Raw genomic sequence first — 18,036 nt, forward strand, 5'->3', positions numbered from 1 at the left:
CATGTACAGTATTTTGGGATCTAGCTTCCTTAAATATGGTCAGGAGCTTTGCTGTACAGTTGCAGCCCAGACCTGGAGGAAGTGGAGCTTCAGTGGCACTGGCAGGCCAAGATGGAGTACAATTGAGAACCATAGCTGTGGGTGAGCAGCTCGAAATGTGTGTGACTTGTCCACCATGGGCATTTTGCTACAGTTTGTGAGACTTACTTTAAAGACAAGTAAGATAAAATCTGACTTGAAATGATAAAATGTTATTCTCTTTCCTGGGAAGCAAACTGCTGAATTATTTTCCTGCAACCTCTGGCAACTCCTCATTTGAAGAACAGAATTTATGGGACCTGCTCTCTTGACACCTATTCTACTCAGGGCCGGTTCTAGCCCTTTTGGCGCCCCGGGAGGAAAATAGGGGTGTGGCTTCATACAGGGGGCGTGGGCAGTTACGCCCCCTGTAGAGTTGTGCCCCCATTTGTAGCCCTTGTAGAGTAGCGCCGCTTACACAAAAAAAAAATTAATACTTACTATCCCCGCTCCTGATTCCCAACCGCTGCAGACCTCCGCCAGCACCGCTCCTCGGATCTATGGGAGAGACGTCATGACGTCTCTCCCATAGCACAGCATAGACAGACACTAGAGGTCAATTATGACCCCTAGCGTCTGTGTCAGTCCCACAATGCTGTGCGCTCCACGAAGGGAAACTAGACGGGTAGCGTCTAGTTCCCTTCACAGCGGGGGACCAGCGGCGGACACAGGGGGGGGGGGGGCACAGTAGCGGATCTTGCCATGGTGTGGCACCCTCCGGATGGCGCCGGCGCCCTCCGGAAGGCGGCGCCCCGGGCAAAAGTCCTGCTTGCCCGTGGCAAGATCCGCTACTGATTCTACTCCCTGTCAACTTGTCTCCCCACAAATTAGTTGATTATGTGGCAGATGTATTAAGCCTTGTAGATTGATAAAGTGGTAAGAGATAAAGAACCAACCAATAAGCTCCTCACTGTCATTTTTCAAACGTAGCCTGCAACAGTTAGAAGTTGATTGGCTGGTACTTTATCTCTCTACTTTATCTCTCTCTAAAGCTTAGTACATCTGCCGATAGTCTCTGTTTTATATGTTCGTTTAATACTTGCTACAGCTATATTTACTGAAAACATCCAGGCTTGGATTGTACACCTCAAACTGGATAAATTAAACATTTTACAAATGACAGACTTAAATTTCAAATTACAGCCACAAAAATAATATTTAGAACCTAAAATAAATAAAATGTGAACTGAATATGCAAGCAGTAAAGACTTTAACATACATGTGGTTTTCTTATAACACTTTTATTTTTTGATTAATTAAAAACATTATTCTTACGTAATGCAGGAAGTGCTGTAATATTAACAGCTGTGGAAAAAGGCAACTCCCAAAAAAAATTAAAATATGACACAGCAGAATTTTATTAGCCAGGAAACCAAAAAAATATAAGGTCATAGTATCAAGTAACTTAAAATGCATTACCGTATATAAATTTCCAATAAACGCTTCCAAACCAGAAGATTATGTGGGTGGCCCAAGTATCTGATTTGAAGTGATAAATGATCAGATGTTATTACAGATTAATGTATTTCTTATTTATTTTGTTTGTTGTTTGGTTACCATCTCACCTCCGTATCTGATTAGTTTGTCTGAATTTTGGAGTTCTGGTTGCCTATACTAACATGCTTTATAACACGTACCCCAGGGACAAGAACACAACTTTTAGACACCCTTGTCCTATAAACTCAGGGGGAATTCAGTTGTTTTGCAATCTAATTTTAAACTTAACAGGATTCTACAGACGCCCAAACAATTGTCACATTTCAATTGTTTTTTGGGCACACATGCGTATGGCTTAACAGACCGGTTTTAGTGGCCTAAAACAGCTAAACTCGTCTAAAGTCCTGCTTTGGGCGCCCAAAGTGTAGAGTATGCACACATTTTTTTCTCAGGAGGCTGCGAGAAAAAAAAAGTGATCTCCGTGGCTGCTGGGCACCTGAACGGCTGAACAATTGAACTGCTGCCGTTGCGTGCCATCTAGTGGCGGCCACGATTAAAACAACTGAATCGGCCCCTTAGGGTCTTATACCCTTTGATGTCAGTAGGTTCTATACTTACATTATACATTACCTTGAGGAAAGACTGATATTGTTGCTACCAAACATGATTTTTGGGGAGATTATTGTAATGACTGACTGGAAAAGGAGAGAACAGAAAGAGAACAAACACCATACTATGGGTTAATCTAGAACTATTTGACTTTTAGTAAACATTTTAAATATTTCAAGCTAATGAGAAAAACAATGAAAAGAGCAGTCGGTCTGGGTAAATTAGAGCAACATCTTATACTAATTAAAGATTAAAGAGATTGTGAAATTAAAAATGCTAATGTGATCTGATTTGTCTTTTTCCTTCAGCAATTTATTTATACTTGTTTGCAAAAGCCAGAATTAGTCATAATGTACACCAATAATGGGCACTCCAGAAAGATATCATGACTTACTTGTCATATCAACAAAACAAGCTTGTAGGTCAAAGTTAAGCTCATATTCACATTTCTATTTTAAAAGGCCTAATAACCAAGGGGCAGTGATTACAAGGCCTGTCAGCCTGACAATTCAGCAGCCCATATATTGCCTTGTAATGCACAATGCAACCAGTGTAGGACTGCGCATGAAGGGCCCAGTGGTAGTATGCAGTGGTAGAGGCTCATGCTTACGGGGTGGGGCCAGCCACCACAGAGGCTGGGCTAACCATAAAAGGGTACATAGACTTTAGACAGCATGGATACTACAGTGCATGGTAAATACTGAACGGTCATGCAGTATAATGTACCAGACTATGGGGGTCATTCTGACCTGATCGCACGCTGCAGTTTTTTTCAGCGTAGCGATCGGGTCAGAACTGCGCATGCGCCGGCACCGCAGTGCGCCGGCGCATGGCCGCCCGTCGCTGCGCTACGATCGCCTCTGCCTGATTGACAGGCAGAGGTGGTCGATGGGCGAGAGGGGGCGAAACGGCGGCGTTTGGCCGCCGTTTTGAGGGCGCGGTCCGACCAACGCAGGCGTGCCCGGACCGCGCGGGGAGTGGCCCGCAGCGGCTGTGTGACGTCACACGCAGCCGCTGCGGGCTGGGGAGCGATGAGTAGCTCCCGGCCAGTACGCTAAAGCTGCGCTGGCCGGGAGCTACTCTTGAAGTGCAAAGGCATCGCCGCTGTGCGAAGCCTTTGCACTTCTGGGGGGAGGGGGGGGGGGGACTGGCACTGACATGCGGGGTGGGATAGCCCTGTGCTGGGCGTCCCCCCGCATGTCTGAGTTTACGATCGTAGCTGTGCTAAATTTAGCACAGCTACGATCAACTCGGAATGACCCCCAGGGTGCGGTCACTAATGAGCTCAGATGTAAGGAATATCAGAGGTAAGATCGGCCAGCAATGCCTGCCGGACCATGGTCCTGAAATGCCCACTCTACTCTACTAAGCCTAAACTCCTCTACTAGGCCTACTGTATTTATTTTTTAAACTGGTCTGTTCCCCCTAGGTAATGGACTCCAGTGCTCCATTCCCGAGTATTGTCACTGTTGGCTTTATATGACATCCAATGTACTGGGGGGGATATGTACTAAGCAGTGAAAACAGTGGAGAAGTGAGCCAGTGGAGAAGTTGCCCATGGCAACCAATCAGCATTGATGTAACATTTATAATTTGCATACTATAAAAGTATACAGAGCAGCTGATTGGCTGCCATGGGCAACTTCTCCACTGGCTCACGTCTCCATTAAGTGTATCTTACTCTATTACATACGATATTTGTAGCATACAGCGGCAAAGGCACCTTAAGACACCCGTGCGTTACCGCAAATTTCTTCCTGATAAAATAATTAGTAAAATAAATAAATATGTTTAAAAAGGGTCCTCTGCCCTACCCAGAAGGTTTGTGATTACATTTATTTTGTTATTATGGACTACATGCCGAATACAGAACTTGAAGACTTTAAAGCTAACTAGTAAGAAACTAGCAAGAAAAGTGAACCAAACATATTTACTAAACTGCCTTCTAAATGCAATAGAAGACTGTATACAGGGTGTTCAACATAATATCACATTTAGACATCCTTGGGATGATATGTTTAGAGCAGGGGCAACCAAACTTTTTCCTGAAGTACCATATTAAGAAAATGACTGAACAGAGGGCTGCACATGTGTTTCTCAGTTTGCTAAAGCTCATAACATGTCTCATATCTGTACCCTAAATTCATATGACAAACAATAATGCCCCATTTGATAATATGCCACACAGCAATGCCAACTGGTAACATGCTCCACAATGCACCCTTACTCACATCTTTTTATATGCCAGCCTCAGATCCTAATCAGTAATACTGTAGCTCTTTATATATAAGCCTCAAGAGTCCCCTCAGTCGGTCACTTTCTAAGCTCAAAGAACCCTCAGATGTAGACATGAAATGTCCCTTTACTGTATATGTGTTAGTCCTCAGAGCCACCTCATACACTTATGTTGCTAGCCCAGAGCCCCCATCTTACTTGCATTCCCCACTGAAGGTCCAGTCGTCTACACCATTGTGCATCCACAATCTCCATCAGTCCATTGCATACACCAATATAGTCACAGCTGTGGCCAGAAGGATTACTCAGAGTGGGTGACTGCAGGATGGAGGAGCAAAGAGGGCAATCAGTGGGATTTAAATAAACTACTCATCCGGGTTTAGGCAGTTTCCAGACAGGGTTGGATTAACAATATGGTAGATGGGACTACAGCTCCAGTCCTTCACATAAGAGTAGGCCATAACATGATGATGACCAGCCACCCTGCTGGCCACATGAACAGCAATAAATCTAAGGATTAAAATTGTATTTCTATTTTCCTCACATAATTATGTAATTTGTTTACTTTAACATACTTTAGGATCTATTTACTAAACCTTGGAGAGAGATAAAGTGGATGGAGAAAAAATACCAGACAATCTACTCCTAACTGCCATGCAGGGCCGTAACTACGTGTGTGCCAAGGGGGCTTGGCACACAGCGCAGTTGCCCTGGGGGCGCAACGGCCAGCGGCATGTAATGAGTCAAATTGACTCATTACATGCCGCCTCTGTGTGCGCCGTGCGCCGCGCTGGAGGAGAGAGACCAGCGCCGGGTTCAAGGAGGAGGAGGGAGGGGGAGCAGTGAGCCGCAGCAGCGCTATTTGATTGGTAGTAAGCGCCGCTGCAGCATCCCCCTCTCCTTCTGTATTGGCTGCCCGGCGCTGCTATGGATGCTGGGATGCGGTTCCTTCATCCCAGCATCCACAGCAGCGCCAGGCAACCAATACAGAAGGAGAGGGGGATGCTGCAGCGGCGCTTACTACCAATCAAATAGCGCTGCTGCGGCTCACTGCTCCCCCTCCCTCTTCTCACCTCACACAGCCTGCACCGAGAGGGAGCTGCACGAGGAGCCTGTCAGCGGGGAGAAGGTAAGTATGTCTCTTTCTCTCTCTCTCTCTCAGGGGGACACCGTCTGCCGCAATGTGTAAAAAGGGGTCCTGGCTGCCGCAATGTATAAAAAGGGGGTCTGGCTGCCGCAATGTGTAAAAAGGGGGCCTGGCTGCCGCAATGTGTAAAATGGGGTCCTGGCTGCCGCAATGTGTAAAAAGGGGGACTGGCTGCCGCAATGTGTAAAATGGGGTCCTGGCTGCCGCAATGTGTAAAAAGGGGGACTGGCTGCCGTAATGTGTAAAAAGGGGGGGTCCTGGCTGCCGCAATGTGTAAAATGGGGTCCTGGCTGCCGCAATGTGTAAAAAGGGGTCCTGGCTGCCGCAATGTGTAAAAAGGGGGACTGGCTGCCGTAATGTGTAAAAAGGGGGGGTCCTGGCTGCCGCAATGTGTAAAATGGGGTCCTGGCTGCCGCAATGTGTAAAATGGGGTCCTGGCTGCCGCAATGTGTAAAAATGGGGACTGGATGCCACAATGTATAAAAAGGGGGTCTGGCTGCCGCAATGTGTAAAAAGGGTGCCTGGCTGCCGCAATGTGTAAAGAGGGGGCCTGGCTGCCGCAATGTGTAAAGAGGGGGACTGGCTGCTGTAATGTGTAAAAAGGGGGGTCCTGGCTGCTGCAATGTGTAAAATGGGGTCCTGGCTGCCGCAATGTGTAAAATGGGGTCCTGGCTGCCGCAATGTGTAAAAAGGGGGACTGGCTGCCACAATGTATAAAAAGGGGGTCTGGCTGCCGCAATGTGTAAAAAGGGTGCCTGGCTGCCGCAATGTGTAAAGAGGGGGCCTGGCTGCCGCAATGTGTAAAGAGGGGGCCTGGATGCCGCAATGTGTAAAGAGGGGGCCTGGATGCCGCAATGTGTAAAGAGGGGGCCTGGCTGCCGCAATGTGTAAAGAGGGGGACTGGCTGCCGTAATGTGTAAAAAGGGGGACGCTGTCTGCTGTAATGTATAAAAGGGGCTCTACCTGGTGTAGTGGCGCTACTGTGCAGCGTAATTTGAATAATGTAGACTACTGTGCACCGTAGTATGGATTGCTGTTATTTTGTGGCCATGCCCCTTCCCCGTGAAGCCACGCCCCTATAAATTTTTTGCGCGCCTGCGGCGCGCACTGCCCCTGTCTTACATGGGGGGGGGGCGCGCCACTGTCGTTTCTTGCACACAGCGCTAAAATGGCTAGTTACGGCACTGCTGCCATGTTACAGGCTGTGTTTGAAAAATGTCAGTTAGGGGGCTAATTGGCTGGTACTTTATTTCCCTCCACTTTATCTTTCTAACAAGACCCCTTAGGGAGATACTGGGGCTGTACACAACCACACGACACTAGCAACACCCACATGGCACTAGCAGCACCCACACAGCACTGGTCACAGCTCCTCCGCTTCTCAGAGCCCTTGATGTTTTCAGCTCCGGGCCCATGTGGCCCTTAATCCATCCCTGCTCCCAGATTCCAGACAGAACTACTGAATTCTGGACTGTTTGTAGGAATTCCGGGCTGAATTTTAGCAGGTGGCGGGCCGTTTTCAGCCTCCAGGCTTTAGCTTGCCCACTTCTGCATTAGAAAATCCTACAGTATAGCTTAGTTTTCTCAGGATAGTCCCATTACCATGCGATAGATTGCATGGTAATCACGTGATGGGCACGTCACTGCCAAGTGGGAGCGGAACGATACATAAATGTGCATACAATCCTACGAATTATCTCACAGATGCGGTCGAATTCGAACGGTTGTTCCATATCTCTCACAAGTGTATGGGTGCCATAACTTTTGTTGCACTTTTCATTCTATATCTATTGGCCACTTGCTCTGGTACGTACAGCATCAGGTGACAAAGGGCCTTTCAATCCTTTCTCCTCCTCTTCCAACCACCACCACCTCCCCCCCCCCCCCCCTGCACTCCCCCATCCTGCAATGTGATCATGGTCGCTAATATTGCGCCCAGATCACATTGTAAATGCAATGATTGATGAATGGCCCCCACAATAAATTCAGTTCAATAAACTTAATATGAATCTGACTTTTCTGAGAGTTTAAAATTAGTGCGCATCCAGCTTTTCTGGGTGCTTTTGTGGATCCAGCCTTTTCAATAGACTTCCAATGGTTCAGGCAGGATCTAGCTTTTATTCTCTTCCCCTATAAAATAAATCTTTATCACTTACATTGGATATTATACATTGTAGTTTCATATCTATATGTAATACCACTGTCTGTAACTCATAGCTCTGTTCCTCAGCTCTGTCTACTCACAGTTCCCCAAAGTGAATGAGTGTGCTCTGTGCAGTGCTGTGTTACTCACACAGCTGATCCTTCTCTCCTCTATGACATGGGCCGGCCTGCTGCCCTACACACCCAGTCCAATTGTAAGTGGGGCAGAGGAGGCTCACTGGCAGCCCGCCCCGTGCACATCATGCTGCAGTCTGTGTGTGATCTGCCGGAGCTGCTGGCTGGGAACTCTGTACAGGGGAACCATAGGACTCTGGCTATGCACTCCACTGACCATTCATGCTGCTGGAAGTCTATTAATGGTGCACACTGCTAGCATGTGTGTAAGCTCTCTCATGGATATAGCATACTTACCCATCTATCTTGTTCTGTTTGAAAAAGAAATAAACTGGATTACAGTAGTTTTGGAGGAGGCGAGAAAGCAATGACACCGACTAGCCACTTGTACATCAGTGACTGTAAACTGGTATGTACAATGAATGTATCACACTGCACGTTTCTATGAGTAGTGGGAGAGACCAATCCGATTTGCCTAGATGGGGGAACTTTTAAGCTACAGACCTTTAATACAGAATACAGTTAGTATCTGTGTATAGGACTGTAGGACACTTTAATCTGTCTCTAGTTAATGTTTTTTTATTGCTATCTGACATTGGAATAACAGTAACTGCATAGTTTGGTATTATTATTTACCCTCTTGCTGTGTTGCTTTGTCAGTATGTGTGTTTATGTGTGGCATTACTAGAATAAAGTCACTTTTCTCTGTATGCTCCCACCTCTCTTCCTGGCATAGGTATCACACTGCTTGCTGGCTGTGAGATGATCAGCTGTTGGCAGTACACTCACTGAGTGTATCAGGGGTTGTTGACACTGCTGTCTAATAATCGCTTCTCTCCAGATTCCAAGGTGTGTGTAGGCACCTATGGTGTATGCCACAGCCTGCAAAAAGGTCACATCTATTTGTGTCTGGCAATTAAGGAAAGCTGCAGTAGTTATATATACTGTATGTGAGACAGTTGTGGCTTATGTGTGTGTCTGTTTACTGCTAAATTATGATGGTGTGGCTTTTTAACTAAATGATAATGATCAGTTTCTGTGTAATTCATGTTAAGAAGTTATAGGAATAGATCATTATCCCACTGGTGACCTACTTATCTGCCCTTAACTTGTTAAAGTTTCTGGAATGAAGTTTTCTCTGTGTTATCATAATAATGGTACAATATTGTAACACTGGTGAAAGCTTTATGCGTACTGTGAGAATAAACGTTGTTATCTGTTCTTATTTCCCCAGAGTTTCTTGCAAGTATGACTGGGATTTGACCTAAACTGATTCTACGTGTGAGAAGACCCTACTGAGGAACCGAGGATGGCTACGCTCTCAGAATCTGTTACTGAGCATATTGGTATGATGTCTCAGTCACAGGTAACACACATTTATACTTTTGCTAAAGCAAACAATGCAGCGGTTGATTTGTTGCATAATCCCTGTATCCTCTTGTCTTCACTTGTGTTTGCTTTCAATGAGACTTAATTGTTAGGAAGAGTTCCAAAATAAACAGCTAGGTGGGTTTCCACAGTTAATACAGTAACGATTTATAGTTAACTTCAAAGGCAAGTCAGACTTTACATATTTATTACTAGCCAGGCTCCAGACTTTAAATTCAATGATTCATCGTGAGGTTTTGGCTCTGGCCATGCAGTGGGGCACCAGCTACAGTAGCTAGTGACCGACTGTCCAAATGTTCCAGTAACTGGAATAAATACATAACGTGCTTGGTAAAATGTTTTACTACTAATCTGTGACAAGTCCATGCAATCTTTTTATTTATAAAGTAATAATTGTCATAGAACTAAATCTATTTGCTGTCCTGTGGATATGTTTGAGATGAGATGTGGACTGTAATGTCTGCAGTTTTGTTAGGAACCTTTCTGTACAGTAAAGAGCTGCTGATATGTAAGCTAGGTGAAGCCGGATATTGGCTTATGAATCAGTCAGGCATAATTGGCATTCTTATGGAGCCATATTGTTTTCCACAGGACATGGTGACCATTCTAATCCAGGTGACTATTCTGCTCCATATTTTAACTCTTACTGTACATGAATATGTACATATTGTTGTGGTTCATACAATGTTAGATAATATGTCTGTCGCTCTTATAGAAAATGTATCTGACAAGCTGAAACCCATAAAATCACATGGCCATACACTGGGGGAGATGTAAGTAGTCTTGGAGGATGCTAAAGTGGAGAGAGGTAAAGTCCGGGTCAATCAGCTTCTAACTGGTATGTTACAGGCAGTGTCTGAAAAATGACAGGAGCTGACTGGTTGGTACTTTATCACTCTCCAAGGCTTAGTACGTCTGCCCCATTGTGAGATATTTCCCAGTGTATGGCCACGTAATCTGCAGTCCTCCCTGGGGAGGGAACTTTGCCCTGTTCCTCACCTGTGAAAGAACAGGGGAAATGACAGGCAGTCAGCCACGACAGTCCATGCACTGCCAGATGCAGCAGACCAACTACTGGATCGGACATGTTGACGATATTGCATGTCTGACAGACCCATAATTACAGATCGCTCGCTGTAATACATTGGGCCAATAATTGAACAATCAGATGATTATCGGGCTGATAATTGGACAGTGTACATATGTGTTCTCCTACATCTAGCCTTAATACGCCACGCAGTGTGAGATGCCTGGTGATAGTGAGTCCCCAGGTCACATGCAACTCAGCTATCATCGGCCATCTTTTTTTTTTTCTTCCAGAAAATGCTTTTAATGGGACTATTCAATTAGCACCAGCATTTTCGGGGGATCCCGTCTCTAGGTCGACTGTAACTAGATCGACAGGGTCTCTAGGTCGACATGTTCTAAGTCGACAGGTCAAGAGGTCGACATGAGTTTTTCAAGTTTTTTCCCCCACCTTTTCATACTTAACGATCCACGTGTAATACGATTGGAGCGGTAATCTATGCCGAGTGAAGCACCTTGCCCGAAGCATGGCGAGCGAATACGGTGCACTAATTGGGGTTCCCGGTCACTCTACGAAGAAAACCACACCAAAAAAACATAAAAAACTCATGTCGATCTTTTGACATGTCGACCTAGTTACTGTCGGTCGACTTAGACACTGTCAACCTAGTTACTATCTACCTTCCATACCACACCCCATTTTCAGAGCTATTGAATTTACCCCCCTGCACATTCAATTGCCAGGGGCAGATTTAGTGGTGAGGACGCCAATAGGCACAACAGTGATGGCTGCCCCCCACCGGCCTAATTTTATTATTTGTATTGGTTATAAGCCCTCATTTGATGATGGCCATTTCGTAGATTGATCAAGAAAAAGTCTCTAACTGACATTTTTTTTATTATGTATACATATTTACTAAGCACTGTAGGACAACTTACAGGGGCAGTATGTGCATGTCCTACCCATTTACACTCTATTCAAGATGGTTTATGGTACAGTGCAGTGGAAATATTTTGCAGTTACAGGTTTTTTTTGAGCTGAAAGTACCAACACAAGCATCCAAGTGCCGCCCCTAGGCACATGCCTCAATTCACCTCTGGTTTTTGCCATTTTTAAGGCATTTTCGTCAATGCCTTTTCACTTTTTAAAAACATTTTTTGCTAAAAATGCCTCAAAATGGGCAAAAACGCCCCTCATTTTCGCCGGCGCAGGTGCGAAAACATGTGGATTCACCGATCCACATGTTTTTTTGCTCCTGCTGAATGTTTTGCCTAGGTGAAAAAATTACCCTGCTATTGCATAGGGCGAATCCCCATTCGCCCTAATAAATAGCGAAAAGTGCAATTTTTTTCTGCCTGGGTGAAGAAACATCACTAATTGAATAAACCTCCCCCCCTAGTTGCAATGCTGTGCAACTGCGATGCATGAGGATACTGTGCTGATTTATTTGACATACAGTATGAAACTTGTATATTGTGTGTGTCTGAATCTGTATATAGGGGGTAATTCTGAGTTGATCGCAGCAGGATTTCTGTTAGCAGTTGGGCAAAACCATGTGCACTGCAGGGGGGGCAGATATAACATGTGCAGAGAGAGATAGATTTGGGTGTGATGAGTTCAATCTGCAATCTAAATTGCAGTGTAAAAATAAAGCAGCCAGTATTTACCCTACACAGGAACAAAATAACCCACCCAAATCTAACTCTCTCTGCACATGTTATATCTGCCTCCCCTGCAGTGCACATGGTTTTGCCCAATTGCTAAAAAATATCCTGCTGCGATCAACTTGGAATTACCCCCATAGAGCAGAACAGGACTTGTATTGGAAAAAGCTTCATCTGTTACATTGTAGCACTTTGTATACAGATACAGAAGCTCAATCACACACAGATAAACAAGTGTTGCATATCTCATTATTCAGCACAGTCTCCTAGTGTGCTACATCGCATTGCGACTAAGATGCATTTTTGGCAAAAATACTCCCAACACTAGCAGAGACTCAAGGGACCTGGTGTGCCGGGAGGGGCTATTTGGTGTGACTGCAGCAATGATGTATGAGGACACATCTGTATGTCCAGCAAGAGTAACACAAATGTGACTAATGTGAACACTACCCAGTTATCTACAAGTCTGTTTTTTTTCATGAATACATAATGTGATTTTTCTGAGTTTTTAAGCACATCTCTGGAACATTTGTAGGTTCTTGGAGAGTGAAATACTGTACCAGAACGAGTACTTTTTGATTACTTAGCAAAAAAATGCAAATTATGTCAACTCTAGTTTGAATAATTATAACATTTTCCAAGATATTTACAATTACCATTAAATACCTAATCTAGAAGTATTTTGTATTTTATTAGATTGAGCTTTGCTTTTTCTTCATAAAATGAGTCATATGAAAAGATCCCACATTTATTTGTAACTGGTTGCTGGAAAATACAAGTCACAATTGTTGGTTCGGACAGTAACAGCCTTATCTGTAATATAGTACACTATACAATGGATAACACAAAAGCCTAGAGCAATGTTTATATACTCTTCTTATACTGTAGGTATAGTATGCAGAACCACTCAGCCATCAAGTGTAAAGCATGACCTTTGACTTTATTAGTCCTTTCCTCCTTTATTCTACAAATTGGCCACCCATGTGCTGCCTCCCTCATTTAGACAAAGTAAATAAATGGCCCTTGCCTGGCTAACGAACAGCTGCACAACTGAACCTTGCACACAAGCTGCTTCTGTTGGTTGATTCCATAGACAGTTACATGATTATTATTTTTATAGTACACTGGTTGCATTAAGATCCAAAAACATGTGCACTACTAGTCTAAGGGCCTAATTCAGATCTGATCGCAGCAGCAAATTTGTTAGTTAATGAGCAAAAACCATGTGCAGTGCAGGGGGAACAGATATAACATGTGCAGAGAGAGTTAGATTTGGGTGGGGTGTGTTCAAACTGGAATCTAAAGTGCAGTGTAAAAATAAAGCAGCCAGTATTTACCCTGCACAGAAACAAAATAACCCACCCAAATCTAACTCTCTCTCTGCACGTTATATCTGCCCCACCTGCAGTGCACATGGTTTTTCCCATTAGCTAACAAATTTGCTGCTGCGATAGGCCCTAAATCCTGATTTACAATATCGCCAATAAACTTATAGTCTGTGGTAGGACCATCCATCGTATATAGTGGTATAAATGTTATGTTATGTGATGTCATTAGTTAGAAGATGTGCACTGCTGACAAACCTGGCATTCTTTAAAAGCCTGGAACCTTCACAGCTATTGACCAATCACTGACCTTCTCTGTAACTTTATATACCCCTAATTTACTGCAGGGATTCCAAATATATATTTATTTCTCTAACGTCCTAGTGGATGCTGGGGACTCCGTAAGGACCATGGGGAATAGACGGGCTCCGCAGGAGACTGGGCACTCTAAGAAAGAATTAGTAATACTGGTGTGCACTGGCTCCTCCCTCTATGCCCCTCCTCCAGACCTCAGTTAGAATCTGTGCCCGGAAGGAGCTGGGTGCATTTTAGTGAGCTCTCCCGAGCTTGCTAATAAGAAAGTATTTTAGTTAGGTTTTTTTATTTTCAGAGAGCTTCTGCTGGCAACAGACTCTCTGCTATGTGGGACTGAGGGGAGAGAAGCAAACCTACTAACTGCGGCTAGGTTGCGCTTCTTAGGCTACTGGACCCATTAGCTCCAGAGGGTTCGAACACAGGAACTTAACCTTGATCGTCCGTTCCCGGAGCCGCGCCGCCGTCCCCCTCGCAGAGCCAGAAGACAGAAGCCGGCGGATGAAGCAAGAAGACGTCAAAATTGGCGGCAGAAGACTCCTGTCTTCACATGAGGTAGCGCACAGCACTGCAGCTGTGCGCCATTGCGCCCACACTAACCCACACACTCCGGTCACTGTAGGGTGCAGGGCGCAGGAGGGGGCGCCCTGGGCAGCAATTGAGTACCTCTTGGCAAAAGCAGCATATATACAGCTGGGCACTGTAAAAATGCATGAGCACCCGCCATTTTTTACACCAAATCGCGGGACAGAAGCCCGCCGCTGAGGGGGCGGGGCTTCTTCATCAGCACTCGCCAGCGCCATTTTCTCTCCACAGCTCCGCTGAGAGGAAGCTCCCCAGGCTCTCCCCTGCAGACTCACGGTAGAAAGAGGGTAAAAAGAGAGGGGGGGCACATAAATTTAGCGCAATAATCATATATACAGCAGCTACTGGGTAAACACTAAGTTACTGTGTGATTCCTGGGTCATATAGCGCTGGGGTGTGTGCTGGCATACTCTCTCTCTCTGTCTCTCAAAAAGGCCTTGTGGGGGTCCTGTCCTCATATAGAGCATTCCCTGTGTGTGTGGTGTGTCGGTACGCTTGTGTCGACATGTTTGACGAGGAGGGCTATGTGGAGGCAGAGCAGGTGCAGATGAATGAGGTGTCCCCGCCGACGGCGCCGACACCTGATTGGATGGATATGTGGAAGGTGTTAAATGATAATGTAAACTCCTTGCATAAAAGGTTGGATAAAGCTGAAGCCTTGGGACAGTCGGGGTCTCAGCCCATGCCTGATCCTACAGCGCAGAGGCCGTCGGGGTCTCAGAAGCGCCCACTATCCCATATTGTTGACACAGATATCGACACGGATTCTGACTCCAGTGTCGATGGCGATGATGCAAAATTGCAGCCTAAAATGGCTAAAGCCATCCGCTACATGATTGTAGCTATGAAGGATGTATTGCACATATCAGAGGTAAACCCTGTCCCTGACAAGAGGGTTTATATGTTTGGGGAGAAAAAGCAAGAGGTGACTTTTCCCCCTTCACATGAGTTAAATGAGTTATGTGAAAAAGCTTGGGATTCTCCTGATAGGAAAGTGCTGATTTCCAAAAGGTTACTTATGGCGTACCCCTTCCCGCCAACGGACAGGATGCGCTGGGAATCCTCCCCTAGGGTAGACAAAGCTCTGACACGCTTATCTAAGAAGGTGGCCCTGCCGTCACAGGATACGGCCTCCCTAAAGGATCCTGCGGATAGGAAGCAGGAAGGTATCCTGAAGTATGTTTATACTCATTCAGGTACCATACTGCGGCCGGCAATTGCGTCGGCCTGGATGTGTAGTGCTGTAGCAGCATGGACAGATACACTGTCTGAGGAACTGGATACCTTGGACAAGGATACTATTTTACTGACCCTGGGGCATATAAAAGACGCTGTCCTATATATGAGGGATGCCCAGAGGGACATTTGCCTACTGGGCTCTAGAATAAATGCAATGTCGATTTCTGCCAGAAGGGTCCTGTGGACTCGGCAATGGACAGGCGATGCCGACTCTAAAAAGCACATGGAGGTTTTACCCTACAAGGGTGAGGAATTGTTTGGGGACGGTCTCTCTGACCTAGTTTCCACAGCTACAGCTGGGAAGTCAAATTTTTTGCCATATATTCCCTCACAGATTAAGAAAGCACCGTATTACCAAATGCAGTCCTTTCGATCACAAAAAGGCAAGAAAGTCAGAGGTGCATCCTTTCTTGCCAGGGGCAGGGGTAGATGAAAGAAGCTGCACCATACAGCTAGTTCCCAGGAACAGAAGTCCTCCCCGGCTTCCACTAAATCCACCGCATGATGCTGGGGCTCCACAGGTGGAGCCGGGAGCGGTGGGGGCGCGTCTCCGAAAATTCAACCACCAGTGGGTTCGCTCACAGGTGGATCCCTGGGCTATACAGATTGTGTCTCAGGGATACAAGATTCGAAGTGAGGCCCCCTCACCGTTACCTAAAATCAGCCCTGCCTGCTTCCCCCATAGAAAGGGAAGTAGTGTTAGCGGCAATTCACAAATTATATCTCCAGCAGGTGGTGGTACAGGTTCCCCTCCCTCAACAGGGAAGGGGTTACTATTCCACAATGTTTGTGGTTCCGAAACCGGACGGTTCGGTCAGACCCATATTGAATTTAAAATCCCTGAACATTTACCTGAAAAGGTTCAAGATGGAATCGCTCAGAGCGGTCATTGCAAGCCTGGAAGAGGGGGATTTTATGGTGTCTCTGGACATAAAGGATGCTTACCTGCATGTCCCCATTTATCCACCTCATCAGGAGTACCTCAGATTTGTGGTACAGGACTGTCATTACCAATTCCAGACGTTGCCGTTTGGTCTCTCCGCGGCACCGAGAATATTTACCAAGGTAATGGAGGAAATGATGGTGCTCCTTCGAAAGCAGGGTGTCACAGTTATCCCATACTTGGACGATCTCCTCATAAAGGCGAGGTCCAGAGAGCAGTTGCTGATCAGCGTAGCACACTCTCAGGAAGTGTTGCAACAGCACGGCTGGATTTTGAATATTCCAAAGTCGCAGCTGATCCCTACAACTCGTCTGCCCTTCCTGGGCATGATTCTGGACACGGACCAGAAAAAGGTGTTTCTCCCGGCGGAGAAGGCTCAGGAGCTCGTGACTCTGGTCAGAGAACTCTTAAAACCAAAAGAGGTGTCGGTGCATCACTGCACACGAGTCCTGGGAAAGATGGTGGCGTCATACGAAGCCATTCCCTTCGGCAGGTTCCATGCGAGGATCTTTCAGTGGGATCTGTTGGACAAGTGGTCCGGATCGCATCTTCAGATGCATCGGCTGATCACTCTATCCCCCAGGGCCAGGGTTTCTCTTATGTGGTGGCTGCAGAGTGCTCACCTTCTCGAGGGCCGCAGGTTCAGCATACAGGACTGGGTCCTGGTGACAACGGATGCAAGCCTCCGAGGATGGGGAGCAGTCACTCAGGGAAGAAACTTCCAAGGGCTGTGGTCAAGTCAAGAGACTTGTCTGCACATCAATATCCTGGAACTAAGGGCCATATACAACGCCCTGAGTCAAGCGGAGCCTCTGCTTCGCAACCAACCGGTGCTGATTCAGTCAGACAACATCACTGTCAGCAGTGTTCATTCCGGGAGTGGACAACTGGGAAGCAGACTTCCTCAGCAGGAACGACCTCCACCCGGGAGAGTGGGGACTTCATCAAGAAGTCTTCACACAGATTACAAATCGATGGGAACTGCCACAGGTGGACATGATGGCATCCCGCCTCAACAAAAAGCTACAAAGGTATTGCGCCAGGTCAAGAGACCCTCAGGCGATAGCTGTGGACGCACTAGTAACACCGAGGGTGTTCCAGTCGGTCTATGTGTTTCATCCTCTTCCTCTCATACCCAAGGTGCTGAGAATCGTAAGAAAAAGAGGAGTGAGAACAATACTCATTGTTCCGGATTGGCCAAGAAGGACTTGGTACCCGGAACTGCAAGAAATGCTCACAGAGGACCCATGGCCTCTGCCTCTCAGACATGATCTGTTGCAACAGGGGCCCTGTCTGTTCCAAGACTTACGACGGCTGCGTTTGACGGCATGGCGGTTGAATGCCGGATCCTAGCGGAGAAAGGCATTCCGGATTAAGTTATTCCTACGCTGATAAAGGCTAGGAAGGACGTGACAGCAAAACATTATCACCGTATATGGCGAAAATATGTTGCTTGGTATGAGGCCAGGAAGGCCCCTACAGAGGAATTCCAGCTGGGCCGGTTCCTGCACTTCCTACAGTCAGGAGTGACTATGGGCTTAAAATTAGGGTCCATAAAGGTCCAGATTTCGGCCCTATACATTTTCTTTCAAAAGGAACTGGCTTCGCTTCCTGAAGTTCAGACGTTTGTAAAGGGAGTGCTGCATATTCAGCCCCCTTTTGTGCCACCAGTGGCACCTTGGGATCTTAACGTGGTGTTGAGTTTCCTGAAATCTCACTGGTTTGAGCCACTTAAGACCGTGGAGCTAAAGTATCTCACGTGGAAAGTG

The 18,036-nt window shown here is 46.1% G+C and overlaps 1 protein-coding gene and 1 long non-coding RNA gene across 8 annotated transcripts in view; one reads left to right on the forward strand and one right to left on the reverse strand.

The window, feature by feature from the left end:
- Nucleotides 1–8,165, reverse strand: part of LOC134900062 (uncharacterized) — a 191,395-nt gene extending 183,230 nt beyond the window's left edge. The window contains exons 1-2 of one of the 3 annotated variants that reach the window (XR_010173586.1): nucleotides 8,081–8,165; nucleotides 4,558–4,677 (exon numbers count right to left, since the gene is read on the reverse strand). This is a non-coding gene — a long non-coding RNA (uncharacterized LOC134900062). Of the gene's footprint in view, nucleotides 1–4,557; nucleotides 4,678–7,750; nucleotides 7,807–8,080 lie in introns of those variants that run through there. The other 2 variants (XR_010173592.1, XR_010173598.1) reach the window with 2 other exon arrangements.
- The window catches only part of LPAR1 (lysophosphatidic acid receptor 1), a 197,549-nt gene that overhangs the window by 90,528 nt on the left and 88,985 nt on the right, over nucleotides 1–18,036 (forward strand). For 2 of the 5 annotated variants that reach the window (XM_063914212.1, XM_063914214.1), the window contains exon 2: nucleotides 9,018–9,149. In XM_063914212.1, the coding sequence (XP_063770282.1) occupies nucleotides 9,093–9,149 (57 nt within the window). In that variant the 5' untranslated portion in view covers nucleotides 9,018–9,092. The other 3 variants (XM_063914211.1, XM_063914216.1, XM_063914213.1) reach the window with 3 other exon arrangements.

This window comes from Pseudophryne corroboree, chromosome 1 (assembly GCF_028390025.1).
Source record: "Pseudophryne corroboree isolate aPseCor3 chromosome 1, aPseCor3.hap2, whole genome shotgun sequence".
Lineage (NCBI taxonomy): Eukaryota > Metazoa > Chordata > Amphibia > Anura > Myobatrachidae > Pseudophryne > Pseudophryne corroboree.